Source organism: Bidens hawaiensis, unplaced genomic scaffold, assembly GCF_021521415.1.
Source record: "Bidens hawaiensis isolate Kalapana, Puna unplaced genomic scaffold, B.hawaiensis_p1.1 tig00009385_1, whole genome shotgun sequence".
Classification (NCBI taxonomy): Eukaryota; Viridiplantae; Streptophyta; class Magnoliopsida; order Asterales; family Asteraceae; genus Bidens; species Bidens hawaiensis.
In genome coordinates, this window is record NW_027491692.1 from 120,842 (window position 1) to 139,895 (window position 19,054).

The 19,054-nt window shown below is 36.3% G+C and overlaps 2 protein-coding genes and 1 pseudogene across 2 annotated transcripts; 2 read left to right on the plus strand and 1 right to left on the minus strand.

The window, feature by feature from the left end:
• Nucleotides 1-1,908: 1,908 nt before the first annotated feature.
• Nucleotides 1,909-2,729, minus strand: LOC143532177 (NADPH-dependent aldehyde reductase-like protein, chloroplastic pseudogene; annotated as a pseudogene).
• Nucleotides 2,730-7,130: 4,401 nt separating this feature from the next.
• On the plus strand, nt 7,131-8,846 carry LOC143532158 (GATA transcription factor 12-like). The gene is made up of 2 exons (XM_077027287.1): nt 7,131-7,333; nt 8,177-8,846. Exons 1-2 carry the CDS (start codon nt 7,226-7,228, stop codon nt 8,753-8,755), a joined length of 687 nt encoding a protein of 228 aa, XP_076883402.1. The 5' UTR covers nt 7,131-7,225; the 3' UTR covers nt 8,756-8,846.
• Nucleotides 8,847-12,851: 4,005 nt separating this feature from the next.
• LOC143532199 (DEAD-box ATP-dependent RNA helicase 37-like) lies at nt 12,852-18,615 on the plus strand. The gene is made up of 7 exons (XM_077027312.1): nt 12,852-12,913; nt 13,857-14,681; nt 14,772-14,855; nt 15,040-15,282; nt 16,400-16,567; nt 17,084-17,197; nt 17,973-18,615. The coding sequence occupies exons 2-7, from the start codon at nt 13,920-13,922 to the stop codon at nt 18,477-18,479; spliced, it is 1,878 nt and encodes a 625-aa protein (XP_076883427.1). The 5' UTR covers nt 12,852-12,913; nt 13,857-13,919; the 3' UTR covers nt 18,480-18,615.
• The last annotated feature ends 439 nt before the right edge of the window (nt 18,616-19,054 follow it).

A 19,054-nucleotide genomic window follows, 5' to 3' on the forward strand; every position in this document is an offset into this window, starting at 1 on the left:
ACCAAGCCGAAGAATAAGAATAATGTTTTTTTAGTATTTTAATTTTTTTTATTTTTAGATATTAATGTGTTTTTTTTTAATGTGTGTTTTTTTTAATAATTTATGAGTTTTTTTAATAATACGTTTTTTGAATATATTTATAAAAAAATAAAAAAAAAAATCCGTTGGAGCCCCTCCACACCAGGGCCAGGGGCTCCAGCGGGGGCTCCAACACCCATCTTATCCAGTTTCTCTCTCTGCCACACGTCACAATATTATTGGCTGGAGCCCCCACTCGCGCCCCCGTTAGAGCCCCCCACACCACTCAGCCTAAAGGCTTCTTAAGATAACTTTACATTGAAATTTGCATAGCAATATATGAGTTGTTGCATGTTGCCTGTTGCCTGTTGGTGCAATTATACGAGTCATGTCAATTCATATCAACATGTCATATGCAGTACCACATCACATTTGGGTATGTTTCATACTTTTTAATACATAACGTACACGCCATTATAGCACAATTGTGCTTTCCGGGGCTACAAACAAGATTGGCCACACAATATATGGTACTTGATATCCAGAAAAAGAATTTAAATGTGAAATTAATGGAATGTGGTTTCTTCTTATCTCCATCAACTGCTATTATTGCTGTAACAGTTGAAGGTGTCCCAGTGCCTTTATTTTTGAGGTACCCTCACTTATTATGGTCTCCTCTTGCTTAGCATTTAGACTTGTACATCTTGCTTATTTAGTTGTTTGCTCTAGGTCTAGGTACATTATAAAAAGGCAAAAACATTTTTTAACATCATAAGTTGGAACTACAACTTTATGCATGATGAAAACCTTGGGATGTGTGGTATTATGTTTTGTAAATGATTATGGGGTTATTATCACTTTCCTAGCTAAATATACGTAAATGTGACATATCCCAAGATGGAAAATCTGGTTATTTTGGGTGAATAGCCCCATACTCAGTTTTTTCGGGCTGACGGTGAACATACCCCTTTGGTCGTAGTAGCAAAATTTCGAACGGGCCACGGAGGAGGTCTAGGGATATCAAATCGATCTGATATTTTATAACCCTACAATAGAATCGGATCGATTTGATATCCCTAGACCTCCCCCGTGGCCCGTTCGAAATTTTGCTACTACGGCCAAAGGGGTATGTTCAGGACGGAAAATCTGGTCATTTTGGGTGAATAGCCCCATACTCAGTTTTTTCGGGCTGACGGTGAACATACCCCTTTGGCCGAAAGAATCGGATCGATTTGATATCCCTAGAGCTTTCCCGTGACACGTTTGAAATTTTGCTACTACGGCCAAAGGGTGTGTCCACCGCCAGCCCGAAAAAACTGACGGTAAAAGTTGATTTATATATGTATTAAGAGCATTGTTAGGTTGCAACCCTAAACTATTTCTTAGTTTGTATGATAGCTTGGAATAAATTCTCAAAGCTCAATACGACCGAGAAGTCGATAATATATTTTTTGGTGGCAATCCTCTATTTGAGAAAGAGGATTCATGGGGTTGTGACACATGTAAAATAGAGTTCCCGGATGATGGTAAATGTTGGGTAAGACGAGTTTGTATAATCCGCTATCTCAAATAGCGGATTCACATGTCACACCTTGCTGACTTGGATGACACTTGTGTTCGATTGGATGACATGGAGAGACATGTGGAAAATAAGCTTATGTATACCGATAATTCTCCATCTCTGATAGCAAACAACCTAAAACCATTTAAATTTTAATCAACTACCTAAAACCATTTTTTTTTCCTTTAAACCACCTAATCCACAAAAAAATTCCAAAATATTATCATGACTTTGTAGACCAAAGAGCAAGTTACTTACGAAGGTTTTTAATAAGTCAGCATAACTGAATTACAAGTAACAAGGTCAAGTCGTATGACATTGATCGACCCGATCCATTATTCAAAAAAGAAAACTAAACCCGACCCGACTATCAGTCACACATAACCACCATTAACCCGAACAACCTGACCGTCAACCCATTCTCCCGCGTCACTAACCAAAAACCCGACCAGCGGAGCGACATCCTCGGGCTCCCCCAGCCTCCCGAATGGGTTCAAGTCCTCCAACATCTTCACCTCCGCCTCACTTACCCTTCGAAAAACAACCTTGTGGTTACCGGACCCGGAGCCACACAATTCACCATAATCCTGGTCCCCTTGAGCTCCTTCGCTAGAATCTTCACCATCGCTTCAACCGCAGCCTTAGACGCCGTGTACGGCCCAAACCCCGGTTGCAAAGACACCACCAACGATGACGACACACAAATAATCCTCCCTCCGCCTCCTTGCTTCAACCGGTTAGCCGCCTCCTTACAGACTAAATACGAGCCTCTCGTGTTCACCGCAAACGTTCGGTCGAATTCGTCCACGGAGGAGTTAGAGATTAAGGAGTGTGATGAGTCCATTATTCCAGCGGCGTTAACTACGATGTGTACCGGAGAATTGAAGGCGGATTCAGCTGCGTCAAATAAGGCTTTGACTTGAATTGGATCGGACACATCGGCTTTGACGGCAATAGCGCATGCATGTGCGAATTTGGAATTGATTTCGGAGACGATTAGGTCCATTTTGTTGGAGCTGGAGATGTCGTTGATGACAAGCTTTGCGCCAAGGGAGGCGAGGTGGAGGGCGATGGCTTTGCCGATGCCGCCAGCTCCGCCGGTGACAATTGCAACGCGGTCATGCAGTTGGATGGTGGTGGTTTTGTCGAATGGTTAAAATGGGGGTGGACCCCGCCTTTTTAAGCCTCTTGGGAGTTACCTGGTTGGTGGGTGGGCGCCTGAGAAGGTGTTGTGGTTTTGTGGTGGATGATTAATGGGTGAGGTGGCAAGTGGATGTCTGGATTTCACTCCTTCCTCACCCACAATATTTATAGTCTGGGGATGTTATAGGGAATCCAGAAACTCCACTAATTATGCAATGTCGTCTCGTTAACCTTGAACAAAGTATATCTTGCGGCCCGTACTATTTGTTGGTCATAATTTATGAGCTCGGTTACACTTACTGTCCAACTTTAAAGCGGGCGCTCCACTTGTAAACGGAGTTTTATGGTTGAAACTTGACCTTTGGATGTCGAAGGCGTCCTTGACATAATCTCGTAGTTCCTAAGAGGTGGAGACCATGGATTTCTTACATTTTCACTAAGTTTAATTTTATATGCTCTTTAGAAAAAAAAAATCATAAAAAAAAGGACGTATGTTCTTCATTTTTTATCTAACTATCCTAGAGCTTCTTCATCTTTAATAGCATCACTACTTTCAAATACCATAAACCAATATATAATATCCTCTCTCTATCGTCTCCACACACATAGTTGCCTCCTCGTCAGCGAGTTATAGAACCGAAATTCCATCTTTCAACCACTACCTTAGGGTGACTAACGATATACCCTAACAACATATACTACTCGCAAGGGACAACCAAAGGTGCCCCTAGTGTCCTAAGACAAAAATTAATACTTTACAACAGATGGTATAAGTTTTAGTACTTAAATTGCAAATCATTTATAATTATTTATGTGGATTCCAAAAAAAGATTTATCCTTTTCACCTTCCTAGCTTCTCCTGCTTTTAAATAGTCAAAATTATTTGAATTTGTGCCGAAACCAAGACGTATTATGCCTGACATCTTTTTATCTTGCAGATTGTATAATTTGATGTTTTTGAAATGGTTTTTTTTTTTCCTTTCTATAAACAATAACGATATTTTTAACCCAGACTCTAAATAAATACGTAGTAATTTGATTGAAAAACACGATTAATGAAGATTGATGTGTAATTTACAAAAGTTAGATTATTGTTAAAGAAATAGTTTCAAAAACTTATATTTTCTACTTTCTACATATCTAGTGTGCAGAAGAGTGAAAACATATCCATTGCTACTTATGTCAGCTTCGTAACGATGAGGAATATTGGTCGAATGGATAGTACATAGATTTATGATTCTATTCTTAAATTGCTAGGAAATAACTATTAGCCTCATCACAGTGGGTGAGGAATCCGTTGAACCAACTCTGGTGTGAAAGAATTGGTTTCATGATGCTGAGTTCAAAGAGAATAATGAGAGTGCGAGCATCAGAATTGGTAACTCTTAATTTTCTTGTAGCGAGCGGGGGGAGCAATTATAATATGACATATATTTGGACTTTTGTGTCAATGTGACATGTGGTTCTAATTAAGATTGCTAGCAGATATTCTGTGTTAGTACCGCAAGCCAGCAGTCAGTGTTAATCATTGGTAATGGTGCGCGCGCTATCCTTGTTGATTACTTGTCGTTTATCGGGTTTAGTCGGTCCTTTTGTGAGGTTGTGGTGGCATGCATATCCGAAGATGGTGACGCTGGATGTATTCCAAATGATCAATGACTCTTGCTATTGATCCCAAAACTTAACGTTTAAGATGTTCTTACAAATAGTTAAATAAACTAACATAACTTGATTATCATTTTTTCAACGTTGTTAGACTATCTTCAACGGATGATACTTGGAAGGATCCATATATAGCATTGGAGGACAAAATTAACATAGGCAAATGACAAAGTTGATGAGGCGCATACAGAAGGTAAATCATAGAAAGCGAGAAAAGAAAAGGTTATGATCGTAAAGACAGACGACATAGAAGAGAGACGGAAATCGTTCCCTCTTGCGATAGACAGGCTTAGTCGTTTGTATTTAATTAATTGTAGGATTTAAATATGAAAAAAAATATATTAAATTAAGAAATAGTTATTGGAAAAAGAAAAATGTCCCTTTATTCGAGTACGGAGATAATGCCTTGTTACCACCTCCATGAAAACAATAATTTGCATGCAACAAGAAAACAAATTTGCAGCAGTCCCAAATCATTGGCCGGTTACTTTACATGCCAAAAACTTGATAAACAACACAAATATATCAGCAGCTGATACAAAAATTACTGTTACCGGGTCATTTTTCTTTTAAGCTTCGATATTTTTTAACCCTGATATCTTAAGACTATCTCCGATGCTAGAGAAGAAGGGAGGCCCTTCCATGCTCTTGATGATGTGACTTATGACATGGATAAGAGAGAAATTGTTGGATGTAAGACTCCAAGTCACAAGTCGGTGAACTTGAAATACCAATAATGGCAAGTCGGTCATAGTTGGTTATGTTTTCTAATTGTTATGTTATTATAATAGGTAATGTCTTGGCTTCGATAATCGAGGAGATCGGCGATTAAGAGTTCTTTCCAACGGCGGAGCCGTAGCAACGTGGGTACTGTTACAACGACAACGAGTAGGTTGTTCGGACTTCGGAGTGTTGAAATTAAGAATTATTTAAATTGGTCAAAGGCTATTAAGTTTAGGTTTTGCGACAAGCTGGGCGTTTGGCGCAAAAGGGTTTGAAGTTCTATTTTATTCCAATTGTATAATTTGTTGTTGTAGGGTTTTCTTTTGTTGCAAAATAAAGTAAAACGAAAGGCTGGAGTTATTTTTCTTGAGGAATATTATTTGATTACTAAGAGGAATCCCAAAAGAAAGAAAGAAGTAAGTTTGGATTACTTTTGGTTACAAAGAGTTCAAGGAAAACTAGAAGAACTCGGTTAGATTTTTTTTCATCTTTATTTGGTTCAACAATTTGGGTTGACCACTATTGATTGTTTTTATTTGGGATGGACAAGTCGGTTCAATTCAAAGTTTGTTTTTTATACGGGTTGAACGAGTTATGTTTTGGCCAATATTTTGAGTTGAACAATGTACTCATGTTTTGATTTTGGAACAAAGAAGATCAAGAAGACTAATGTTCGCTTGATTAGATGACCAGAATTGCAACCAGAGGAGTGGATATACAAGTTCATATGGCCGATGGAATGGTCGAGAACAGGGTCATGGAGGTAATCGAGTTCGGGAGAGCCGAAAGAACACAGTTACGGATCGAGCGATGTTCCAGAAGAATCAAGGCAAAAGAAGACAATTTTGGAGACAAAGATCCACCTATTTCGAGTCGAAAATTAGGGGGTGATTGTTGTACGTAATTTCGGACTCCAAGTCACAAGTGGGTGATTGAAAGACCAATAATGACAAGTCGTTCATAGTTGGTTATGTTTCCTAATTACAGCATATTTCCTAATTGTTATGTTATTATAATAGATAATATCTTAGCTAGCAAGTTAGGCTAGTCTATATAAACCGAGTTATGGTTAGACATTATAGAATGTGTGAGATGTAACCGAGTTAGGTTTGTCTAGAGACACACGAGATGTAGCTAAGTTAGGGTTCATCTAGATGCAACCAAGTTAGGGTTAATCAAGAGTCAAACCGAGTCAGGTTTGAGAGTTTGTAATCAATTTTTTGAGTTATATTTTCTGATTAATATAAACGAGAGTTATTCGTTTATTTCGTGTTTGCTTATCGCTTCGGGACTTGAGAAATAAGAGAGAGTGGAGGAACGCATAAGCTGCAGGCAGAGAAAAAGAGAAAACGAGGTTGCTTGTGAGGAGAGATGAGAGACCAACATGTTTGACGCCTGTTGCATAGGAGTGAAAGAAGGGCTGTGCAGTTGACATGGTACCGGGCAGGAGAGATGGACAAAGGGTAATGATGTGGATAGTCTTATGATCTCAATTTTCAATTATGTTTGGACAAAATCGAGTCCGATAAGTACTAATAACATGCCATTACATCCATTGAAACTAAGAGCTACAGCTAAGTTTTTATATTAATAATCAACACGAAAAGATAATACACCATTGAGTAATCATTTACACATAATAATTGAGACTTTGTCAGCAATCAATATTAACTTTTATCTTTTACTTTGTTTTTCAAATGAAATATGATGTTTAAAAATAATGATAGCATGGCGAAAAACCGCAATTCAAATTACACATAAATATAAGAAAACTAGTGGCAATTAGCCCATGTATTTTTTTTCATATAGACTTACCACTAATTTTAGGAGGGGATCGTGATTTTTACATACGAATATCACTAAAAGAAAGAATCCGGCACCGAAGAAAAATAAGGTTTGGGTATGTAATAGGTTTGGCTATGGATGCATATATGTATGCATGCCATTATGCGCATGCATGTGAGATCGGCATCATGTCATGTGGGGTCTCTTTAATTGACAAAATTTAAATTTGCTTACATTTATCTGCCGACACAAAAAAAGAAAAACTTTTGCTTTACTCCATTATATAATAATATTCTCGCTCCAAATTTTTTCAATTATTACAAATCCTTTTTTATGGATTTCTGCCAGAATCTCTCTCTTTCCGGCAACCTTCCGGCCAACTATCAGCCGGAGCAACATCTTCTTTGCAGCCTCGATGACCTCCTTTCCGGTCATTCCATGGTACCCTTTGTTTATTTCTTGTGCTTTGCTCGCTTGTACCTTCACTACAACCATGCACTAACACTTGTAAAGCAAAGTTGTGTCTTTGTTTTCAAATAGCAACAGTGTAACTTTTGATGTTAGGGTTGTTTAAAAAGTTCGTGACCGCAACCGCAAAATAGATTAGTTTGTTAAAAACTTACTGATTTGTCTTGTGGTGGTATATGTTGGCTCATATAATATCTGAGCCGAGCTTGAGCTAACCTATTTTTTTTTTAGCGCTAAATGTTATATTTATCTTTACTTACTTTTTAAATTACGCCAAATTTACTTCTCATAAGAGATTTAACCAAAAACCTCCCACTAGAGGCTTCCAGCTCTATCACGTGGGCTAGTCCTTAATGAAGCTAAACATAGCTCGTTTCTATAAAACCTCGTATAATTTATTTCATTTTTTTGTATATTTTTTCTATAACAACAAATATGTAACATAAATATAGTTGGCAAAAAACAAGTTAGCTCTTTTATAGTTTTTTCATTTTCTCTTATATTTTTATTCAAAACACATATGTCAAATAAATAAAGTTGACTAAAAAACAAGTTAACTCTGGTATAAATCAGTTCACTTTCTTTAATACATTTTATAAAAGCAAACACACAACAAATAATTAAAGTGGAGAAAAATGAGTTAACTCTAGCACAAATTAATAAAATTTAGAAAACGAGTTAACATGTCGAACCACTTGAGTTGGAGTTGAGTCAAATACAAGCTCAATTTCCAACTCGGTTGAAAATGTCAGGAGTCGTACTACTACCGTCTCGTTTTGCACCTATGCATTAACTGTTGTACCATTTTTAATGTAGGAAGAAGGTCATGATGTAAACATGGAATGGCTCTCAATTTTTGTGGAGGATTGTTTATCCAGCAGTGGAAATTGTATGCCACCAGAAGTAAAACCCCAGAGTACAACCTTCAATGCGCAAGGTACAAACACAACAGCACAACTTAAAGTGGAAAAAACCCACTCCACGCTTAAACTAGTTGTACCTTGCAAAGCAAGAAGCAAGAGGAAGAGAAGCCCAACATGTTGGTTAGCCGAGAGTGAGCTACTTTTACAAAACAAATGTACAACTCCCAACAGCAGCGTTTTCGGGCAGGCGAATGCGAGCAACGGGCAGGGGCAGGGGCAGGGGCAAGGAAGGATATGCACACATTGTCTCTCACAAAGAACCCCACAGTGGCGGGCAGGACCACGAGGACCAAAAACATTGTGTAATGCATGTGGTGTGAGGTACAAGTCGGGCAGGTTGCTGCCCGAATATAGACCAGCCAAAAGCCCTACTTTTGTGACCCATAAACATTCTAATTCCCACAAGAAAGTGTTGGAGATGAGAATGTCTAACTTACCCTCGTCATCTACTAATTCAACTTCGTCCTCTTAGTTAGACTGAGGGCTTATTAGTAATTTTTCATCTTAGCCCATTATGTAAAAATTAATGGAGGTGGATATTTTTTTCAAAAGTTTTGAATTTATTAACTTAAGCTAATTGTAATGTGATATGTAACGATGTAAGAGTCGTTTTCTATCTATTTTATTAAATTATTATCTCTTTATAGATAATGTATATGTATGTATGAGTAAAAAGGATATTACAAGAGCTCCATCTTGTAAAAACAAAAAATAAAAAATCTCGTTTCATTTATATTATTTTAGTAAAAATGTATTAAAAGTATCAAAAAGATATAACAGCAATGATGTTAAAACAGGACTCAAAACTAGACCTAACCGGCTCGGCGGTGTACGTTGAAGACTTGGAAGTGGTACTGATTGGATCAATAGGGGCTAGTTGATTGAAATGGTAAACCGTTTTTAAGTTAAAAAAAAAGTCAAAAATAATTTTCTTGCACATTGGTGGCAATTTGGAGGGGCGTTAAGCGGCGACATATTGTTAGGGGTGCGAAGGAGGTGGTAGAGGGGCAAGTGTTAGCGCATTAGCACCTGGAGGACGGAGGGGGTTATGCAATGGGTACGTGGCGGGTGGTGGTGACATGACTCCGAAGTGGATGGTGGTGGCACCCTTGGCGTTGATCCAAAGGAACGGCCTAAAGCGATAAATGTTTATTAAATATGTGATGTTTTATTAGCACGTGATATTTTCCTCCGATAAACTCCAAATTTACCTTGAAACAAAAGTCAAAAACACATAAAATCCGCTCCCGTATATGCTGATGAAATATTAATTACATAATTATTTTGGTTGAATACAAAAAAGTAAGTATTATGATCATCAACAACAAAGTACTACAATTGATATTGTGTTGAAATTGGCAGTTGAGGCTAAACTGTTAGACTTGCAAGATAAAAACTAGCTAGCAATGTGTCTTAGACCTATCAAAGCATAAATCAAAAGGTGAAGATCCATATAAAATGAAAAGGTGTATATTCCTTACAAAAGATAAAACAATTGAAAAGTAGTGTACAATCTTGTTCCATGTCTGAAGAGGAAAATCAAACCAGGTCGAATGAAGGAAATCCCTACTTGAATTTGAGATGTGAAAATTCAATGGGTGGTTGATGAAGATAAAAGTTTCACTTTCCTCCAACGCCCGGCCAATGGGAATGTCTCAAAATGTAGAATAATGGTCCGGCGATATATAAGGAATGATTGGCTTATCCAAGTTACATCAAAATCAAAATCATGAATTTTTCCCACTCCAAATTCTCATAACCCATCCAGTATAGGCCCAGGTTGTTTAATAGTGGGCTCAAGAGCCCCCCCCCCCCCCCCAACCCCAATAATCCAGAACAAAAAAACTCCCGCTCGTTATGACACGCGGATTTGACTCCACTAGCTAGTTAATAAATCATCAATTACGAACTATCATATGTCTATATCTTAAAACACGTGGATTTGGTAGCCTCTTAATGAGGAGTGTATTTGTTGAACGACATATTAAATAATTCAGAGTCTATCTTTTAATGATTCAATTTAAAATTGCAAGCCAGAAAAAAAAATATTGAATATCACTTATATAGTTCTTATGTTAATAAGATTTAATTGGGTTTTAATGGCATAATATTGTTTTTACATGAATGATTAAATACGTAAATTATTCATTTACTAGTTTTAGAGCCCGTGTCACACACAGGATAATTCAAATTATAAAATTATAAGTAAAACAAATAATTACATAGCGTATATGAAAAAAAATGTATTACATCTATGGTGGTATCTATATAATGTGTACATAAATTGATTTTATTTATATCACAAAATTATTTTTTTAAACGAACTTAATAAAAAAATGCTCGTGCAAAAACGTACCTGAGAATATTTCTTTCTATTGAAAAATTCATTCTCGATGCCATATATGTATAATTGAAAGACTTTTGGTTATGAACCAATTTCGGGAATAAAGCTTCTCATACGATAGTAGTTATAACCATTCAGTCTAAATACAAAATGAGCGTTACCTTTATTGATATATTTATCAATTTACCACTAATTAAAGAAAAGTAGAACATTAAATTGTAACAATGGATGTTATTCAAGAATTATGTTTAAGGTAAGTATGATATGTATGCTTATGTGTATGAACGTAATAAAGTAAATAAAAGAAGGAAAAGATGGTTGTATGGTAGTATGGTAACGAAGAGGGAATCGAACCCTACGAATATTCGAGAATTAGGGACCAGACCCTTATAATATCTGTGACGTTAGGGACCAGACCCTTATAATATCTGTGACGTTAGGGACCAGACCCTTATAATATCAGTGACGTTAGGGACCAGACCCTTATAATATCTGTGACGTTAGGGACCAGACCCTTATAATATCTGTGAGGTTATAGGGCGAAAGGCTTTTTAAAACGTATGATTATGTATGTAAAGAAAGTACGAAGGTAAGAATGAAAGTATATGCACTTAGGTGTGTATGAAAGAAAGTTAAGAGGTTAAGTATGAAATGTAAGAATGTATTGTATGATTATGTGATTAACTAGAACTCACTCAGCGTAGCTGACTTTTAGTATGCACGCAGATGAGTAGGATGAGGCAGCTCGCTTGAGGAGACACGTGGCACTTAATAAGAGGCTGACATCGAAAGACTCAAGACGTTTAAGTTTAATGTTTCGTTTATTTTTGAAAGACAAAATGATGTTTTAAGACAAGACGGTTTTGTTATGAATTGTTTTATGAAAGTTTTTAAATTCCGCGAATGTTTTAATTAACTCTGATATTTAGAACTGCGTTTATGAGTAAATCCAACACGAAAGTAGGGTTACCGGTGACGGGGCCTTACACGATAGTAGTTCTAACCATTCAGTCTAAATACAAAATGAGCGTTACCTTTATTGATATATTTATCAATTTACCACTAATTAAAGAAAAGTAGAACATTAAATTGTAACAATGGATGTTATTCAAGAATTATGTTTTTCTGAGCTATACCATGAAAAATATTTTGATAAGTTTCAGAGGTCTTATCGACTTTGTCATAATGACAACATAAAAATAACATGTTAACCCATCCAATTTTGTGAATATTTTGTCTCATTTGAGTATAGTTTTCCATGACATGCTTCCCATACAACGTTCTGATCACCATTGAAGGAAAAATTAATGTTAACATAAATATTTAAAAACTGATAAAAGTTATAAGCATTAATAGGCATAGGAGTGGTATGTCGAAAATGTTCGCAGTCTTTGCTTACATTTTAATAATTGAGGGAAAAATAGTCAGTTTGCTAAATCCCGAACCTTTTGATTATTTTAAAAAATGCCCTTAAAAATAAATTTTAAACCCGAATCATGTTTAAAATTCCAACTTTCATACTTTTGACATTTCAAAGTCAACACTTTGAACCCATAACAAATTTGACGATAAATTTATTTTGCATTCTCAAACTTTTAAAAATACTCAAAATTTTCATTTTTGACCCATAACAAATTTTGACATAAATATAGTTAATTTGTACCAAATAATCTATTTACCAACTTTTGACCCATAATATCAAATTTAAGTTCCATTAAAAACCCGATAACAATTTTCATTTGAGAAACATGATTTGTTGTGATTTTTGAAATTCACCCAATTATTTTGAAATATGTAGTAAAATAGTATGTTAATATTTATTATATTTATAAAAATACATAGATATTATATAAATATAATGTAAATGGAAAGTGAATAATTATTGATTTATTACATATATTAAGGTAAATTAGTTTTAAAGGAAAAAAAATATAAGAATTAACCAAAACATGATAAGAGTCCACATTTATTTTACTATATTAGAATAGTTAAGATTAGATATTCGTCTTATACCATGTAAAAAGTAAATGATTGGAAGATGTAACTCAATTTTCACACACCAACAAGTTAAAAGAAAAGGAGAGAATCCTAAATAAATAAATAAATATTCGTGTGCCTAAATCCCTGTGAAAAATATCTAAACCGATATTTTCTCTTCGTTGTCCCAAATTTGTTTCACATCTGAAATATAGGGTTTCTGATTCTGATTTCTTCCCCTAAATTCCTGCGTTCCGCCATTGATGCGACAATAATTTATCTTCTCTCTCGGCAACTCCACCACGTCAGGTCTATTTCTATTCTATTCATATCTAACAGCTTCTCTTTTCAAATCTTCTTCGTTATGCATTTCGCGAATCTGAATGCTTATATCGCTTTCTCGTTGATCGGATTACGAGACGCGAATCATGTGAATTGTTTGTTGTATATGTATATCTATCTATATGCGTTTGTTTGTGGATAAATCGATTCGTATCGATGAGATTATGTGAATTAATTTTAGATGTTGTAGGAGCCTTTTTGAACGATGATGCGTTGATTGCTTTTAGGATTTTTGTAGGTTTATGCGTGTTTATATGATCTAAGTAGCTTAATGAAATGATATGGTTTCAGATCAATGAATGATTAGAAGTTTAGAACTCAGGATTGAATGATTAATGGTTGAGCTTGATTAGCTACCGGAGAATTATAAAGATGAAAGAATATCGTAATGTTGCTAGGGGTGTAAATGTGCAATGAGAGTATGAAACCAGAAGGAAATTGTGTTATTATTTTGTTAACGAACATTTTAACTCATTAACTGTCTATTTGTACAACAGTTAACTCCTAACAGCTGTTAACTGAATTTCTCGTTAACTCTGACTTGACTTTTCGTTAATTCTGATGTATTTTTTTATTCCTGGCTTGTTGACTCCTATTTTGGGATAAGCAGATGGTCCCGGTACCAAGTTTTGAAGAAAATTGGGATCGGTACCGGTACCGGTATTTACCGATTTTTTTGCCTGCGGTACCGGACTACTGGTACCGAACCAAGCATTTTTGGTACCGGTACCAAGTTAATAAGTAAATCGGGATCGGTACTGGTATGGTATGAGCTCGTCCCTGCTCCTGTTAGGTTATTAGCACATATCACTAAACTAGTAACCGTATATGTGATAATTGATATCAACTAGGTCATGGGTTTATAGGAATATACATTCTTACATTTTGGATTGTTGAATTTTTTATACAGGGATTGATCTGTGTTTTAGAGGTTAGATTCAATTGATCCACTTGGTGCTAAGAGCTTATAATCATGAGAACTTCGTGGGCAGATGCTGTTGAAAATGCAACTTCGGGATCTGAAAACAATGGAGTCGGCGGGGCCACAGGGGCTTCCAGCAAGCCTGCTTATGTGCCTCCGCATCTTCGTAACAGACAGCCTGCATTTGGTCAAGTGGCTGGTTCAGCTGCATCACATGGTGGTGCACTGCCTACAACAGATAGGTCAGGACATGTAGGACAAACAAGTGGATCACGATGGGCGGCAGCTCCTAGGTATGAAAATGGTAGGTCAGGATATGTTACTGGCGTTCGTGGTGGCGGTGGTTGGGGAAATAGAGGCGGTAGTTGGGGTGGTGGTGGGGGTAGAGACGTGGAGGTTAATCCTTTTGGTAATGATGATATAGACAGTTCTGAGGAGATTAAAACTGAGCAGGAAAATAGTGGTATCAATTTTGATGCTTATGAGGATATTCCTGTAGAAACTAGTGGGGAGAATGTACCACCTCCGGTTAATACATTTGCAGAGATAGATTTAGGGGAAGCTTTGAATAATAATATTAGAAGGTGCAAGTATGTCAAACCAACTCCTGTTCAACGTTACACAATTCCAATTTCGCTTGCGGGTCGGGATTTAATGGCGTGTGCTCAAACTGGGTCCGGGAAGACAGCGGCGTTTTGCTTTCCTATAATTAGTGGAATTATGAAGGGTCAATTTGCGCAGAGACCACGTGGGACACGGGCCGTGTTTCCCCTTGCTCTAATTATATCCCCTACAAGGGAGCTCTCTTGCCAGGTTTATATTCATGAATAAATATTTAAACTTTATTTATGTACGTCAGATAATTTGCTAAGTTGATGTATCTGTATATTTTGTTGCATGCAGATACATGAGGAGGCACGGAAGTTTTCATATCAGACAGGTGTCAAGGTGGTGGTTGTTTATGGAGGAACGCCGATTAATCAACAGGTAACTTAGAGTCTTAGACTTAAGTTTTATTTTTAAGGTTAATCAACAGGTAACTTAGAGTCTTAGACTTAAGTTTTATTTTTAAGGTAATAAACAAATGTGTGTTGATTGATTCGCGTGTCCTTTTTTCCTAATATATTTATATAATCACATTGGTTTTTTATGGCATTTTATGGATGCGCAGTTAAGAGAGCTGGAGAGAGGAGTTGATATTCTTGTGGCAACTCCAGGAAGGTTGGTTGATTTACTTGAGAGGGCAAAAGTGTCATTGCAAATGATAAGGTATCTAGCTCTTGATGAGGCGGATCGGATGTTGGATATGGGATTTGAGCCTCAAATTAGAAAAATAGTTGAGCAAACAGACATGCCTCCACCAGGTCAGAGACAAACAATGTTATTCAGTGCCACATTTCCTAGAGAAATCCAGGTTTGCTGCTTGATTTTTTAATAGTTTGTTAATACAAAATAGGAAGGAACTTTAATATTTTTCTTACTATAATAAGCAACCTTAAGTTAGGTGCAAATTAGAAATCCACTCATATTACTGGTTTTAGGAACAAAGTTACATTTTATTACTTACTGTAGCAATAAATGATCTGTTCGACCGGTGGCAATTCATTTATTTGCTGATTTTTAGAACATGGCTGATGTGGCATATTGTTTGTTTGTCATTTTAGTGTGTACATGTATATGCCACATTGGTAAAACATCTGTGCTAAGAGCAAATTTTTAAAAACTTACACCTTGTCCTTTTTTGAAATATTTACAAATATACCCTTTCATTTAGGTATTGCTGCAAGTAAGATTCGTGCAGTTAACTGCACATATCAATTTCTGTCGTTTTTAATTTTGGATATTAGAGCAGGGCATTTTTTTTAACCTGTAAATAGTTTCTTTAATTTGTTTAAATAACATATTTTAGGCATCTGGCATGGCATTGACCAGTGCCACATCAACAGTTTTTAGGTAAAAATCAGTTAAAATAAGGCTGGTTGCTAAATTCGTTAATAAATTGAAGTTAAACAGAATGGTCCATTTGATGTATATTAACTCCTGGAAATGTACCCCTCTATCAGAAGTTACACAAATGATCTCTGTATTTTAAAGCTGTCTCTTGAGCCAATTTTTTAAAAATGACCATGATAAGTATCCAACGGGAGCCAAAGTCAAGGGCAATAATGGGGAAGTTTCCAGCACTTATTTAGAGTAAATAGGCCTAGGGTCGTATCTTTTTCTTGGTCTTTGTCTTGAGTTATTTCTATTATCATTGTAATTGGAGAGTAGCCCCTCTCGAATAGGGCCTTATATTCGTATTGTTCTTGTTGAATTGAAGTGACCTAATTTTCAGTTTTTAACGGATCATTATACCCTAAAGCCTTTAATTCATTATACCTTTACGATTAATGCATACATTATTTATATACAATAAATTGCAATACTTAAATGTTTATTACTGAATTGTTGTACCAATATTATATTTTTTGTTCTCGAGTCTCGTCTATTTCATATTATGTGATAAACTCAAGATTTTTTTTGTTGTACAGAGGCTGGCATCTGATTTTCTTTCAAATTACATATTTCTAACGGTGGGTCGTGTTGGTTCAAGTACCGATTTGATCGTCCAACGAGTGGAATTTGTTCAGGAAGTTGACAAAAGAAGCCATCTTATGGACCTCCTTCATGCTCAGAAGGAAAATGATACTCATGGGAAGGTACCAATTTTTTTCTCTTTTTTCTAATCTTCACGCATGTGCAATGTGCATAACCACCTTATGTGGCCATATGGACCCATCGATATCTATACTTTTATACCACAAAATAAAAAGAGTAACTTTTTGCCACGTATTCTCATCCTCCTATTAATTATACATATTTCTTTAATTCTTTTTTATAATTTTTTGGTTCGCCTCTCTCTCTCTCTCTTTAAAAATAATGATTTCTGTAATTCTTTTCATAAAACATTTTTTTATTTAAAAAAGGTTAAGTTTGTTCATAAAACCTTTTATAAATTGAACATTTTTCTTCATTATTTAATCTGTGTAATATGAATTATATCGTTTTTATAAGAAGTATTTACAGATTTATGAATCGTATTGCTTTTTATTATCCAACCATGTAATACACGGGTATGTAACCTAGTTTATTAATGAATAAGCTTATTCGGTTATGTTAAATCTCTTAACGGGTGTAATATAAAATCTTGTTAATGATTGATTCCTTATTTGCAGCAAGCCCTTACATTGGTTTTTGTGGAGACAAAGAAGGGAGCTGATTCACTTGAACATTGGTTGTATGGTAATGGATTCCCTGCTACAACAATTCATGGTGATAGGACACAGCCGGTAAGTTGATTTGTTTTTAAAGAACATCACGATGGTCTTTAGACTGATCCCCTCCCTCTGGCACACACACATATAGGGGCGTAAACGAACCAAACCCGAGCTCAGCGCCTTTTAGTTAAGAGAGCTCGAGCTCTACTTTTAAAACTCGGCTCTTGAGTGGTTTTACAAACTTGAGTTTGGTTTGGGCTGGACTCATTTATTTGCTAATGTGTATATATACATTTATCATTATTTTTGTACATGTATATTTGTAATTTTAATAAATTACAGCTTTTGTCCCTGTGGTTTGACTATGATTGTCACTTTTTATCTTTTTATTCACCCGAGTGACATTGTGGTTTCCTGAATTGCCAGTTTTTTGCATGCCAACTTCTTGAAACCACAATGTCCCTCAGACCAAATAATAAGAAAGTGACAGTTATGACCAAACCACGGGGATGAAAACCGTAATTTACCTTTTTTTTATATATATAACAGTATATAATATTTAGTTATTTTTTATCAGAATTTAATACATTATAACTATATTATGTATATACGTACTAAACAAAATTAGGTAAATAGTAGACTCATTTAGGCTCATGAGTCTGGTCAAGCTCGATATCTGAAGCTCGTTCTAGAGCTCGTTTATTAGATATTTAGATGAGAACTGATATAGGCTCGAGCTCGTTTAAGCCCTAACCAATTCAAGCTTCTAGCGAGCCGATATCGAGTAATCACTGGAGGCTCGGCTCATTTGGTCGAACATTTTTTAAACTGATAATTTGAATGGCAGGAACGGGAGCAAGCACTGAGATCATTCAAGAGTGGAAAAACGCCGATTCTAGTAGCGACTGATGTGGCAGCACGTGGTCTGGACATCCCACATGTTTCTCACGTGGTGAACTTTGACCTACCTAACGACATTGATGACTACGTGCACCGCATAGGACGAACAGGGCGAGCTGGCAAGACAGGATTGGCTACAGCTTTCTTTAATGAAAACAACATGTCTTTAGCAAAATCATTAGCTGACTTGATGCAAGAAGCTAATCAAGAGGTCCCCGCGTGGCTCACTCGTTATGCCAGTCGGGCATCCTATGGTGGTGGTAAGAATAGGCGGTCTGGAGGGCGGTTTGGTGGTCGTGATTTTAGGAAGGATAATTCTTATAGCGGTGGTGGTGGTGGTGGATATGGCGGTTATGGTGGTGGGAACAGTGGTGGATATGGTGGTGGTGGCGGTGGAGGTGGATATGGCGGCTATGGTGGTGGTGGTGGTAGTGTGCCTAGTGCTTGGGATTAGTTGTTTGGAATATGAATGTATTGATTCATTTGTTCCGAGTCAAGTACGTACATCATTTTTAGCAGGAATTAAGAATTATAATGTGCTTAAAATTATTTTCTTGTCAATTTTTGTTTGGAAATTTTATTTTCAAATATTCAGTTTCTGGTCTTGTTAGTTGCACACCCATACAACCGCCAGCCGTCATATTGGTGTGTTTATAAGGCGTGTTTATAAGCTGTTAATAACAAAATAAAGCGCGTAAAGCCGAAGCTAATTGGCCAGCTTGGCCCATTTGAGATTTATGTGATTCGGTTTGCAAGGTATTGTTGCTTCACAGGTTGGCACTTAAAATTTCCTTGTAAGCCAAACAGACCCTTTATGGCTTTTACCTTTATTATTTTGTTTCTTTTATTCCATTTTTTGGTTTTGTGGAGTTATAATATTTATAGCGGTACAAACCATCCAAATCGTTGTATACCGAACCATTCTTGCATGGACGTGCAACCTTAACTGACTTCGTTTTCAGTTTTGGGTATGTATAATATTTATAGCTCCAAACCGTCGTATACCGAACCATTCTTGCAACGGACTTA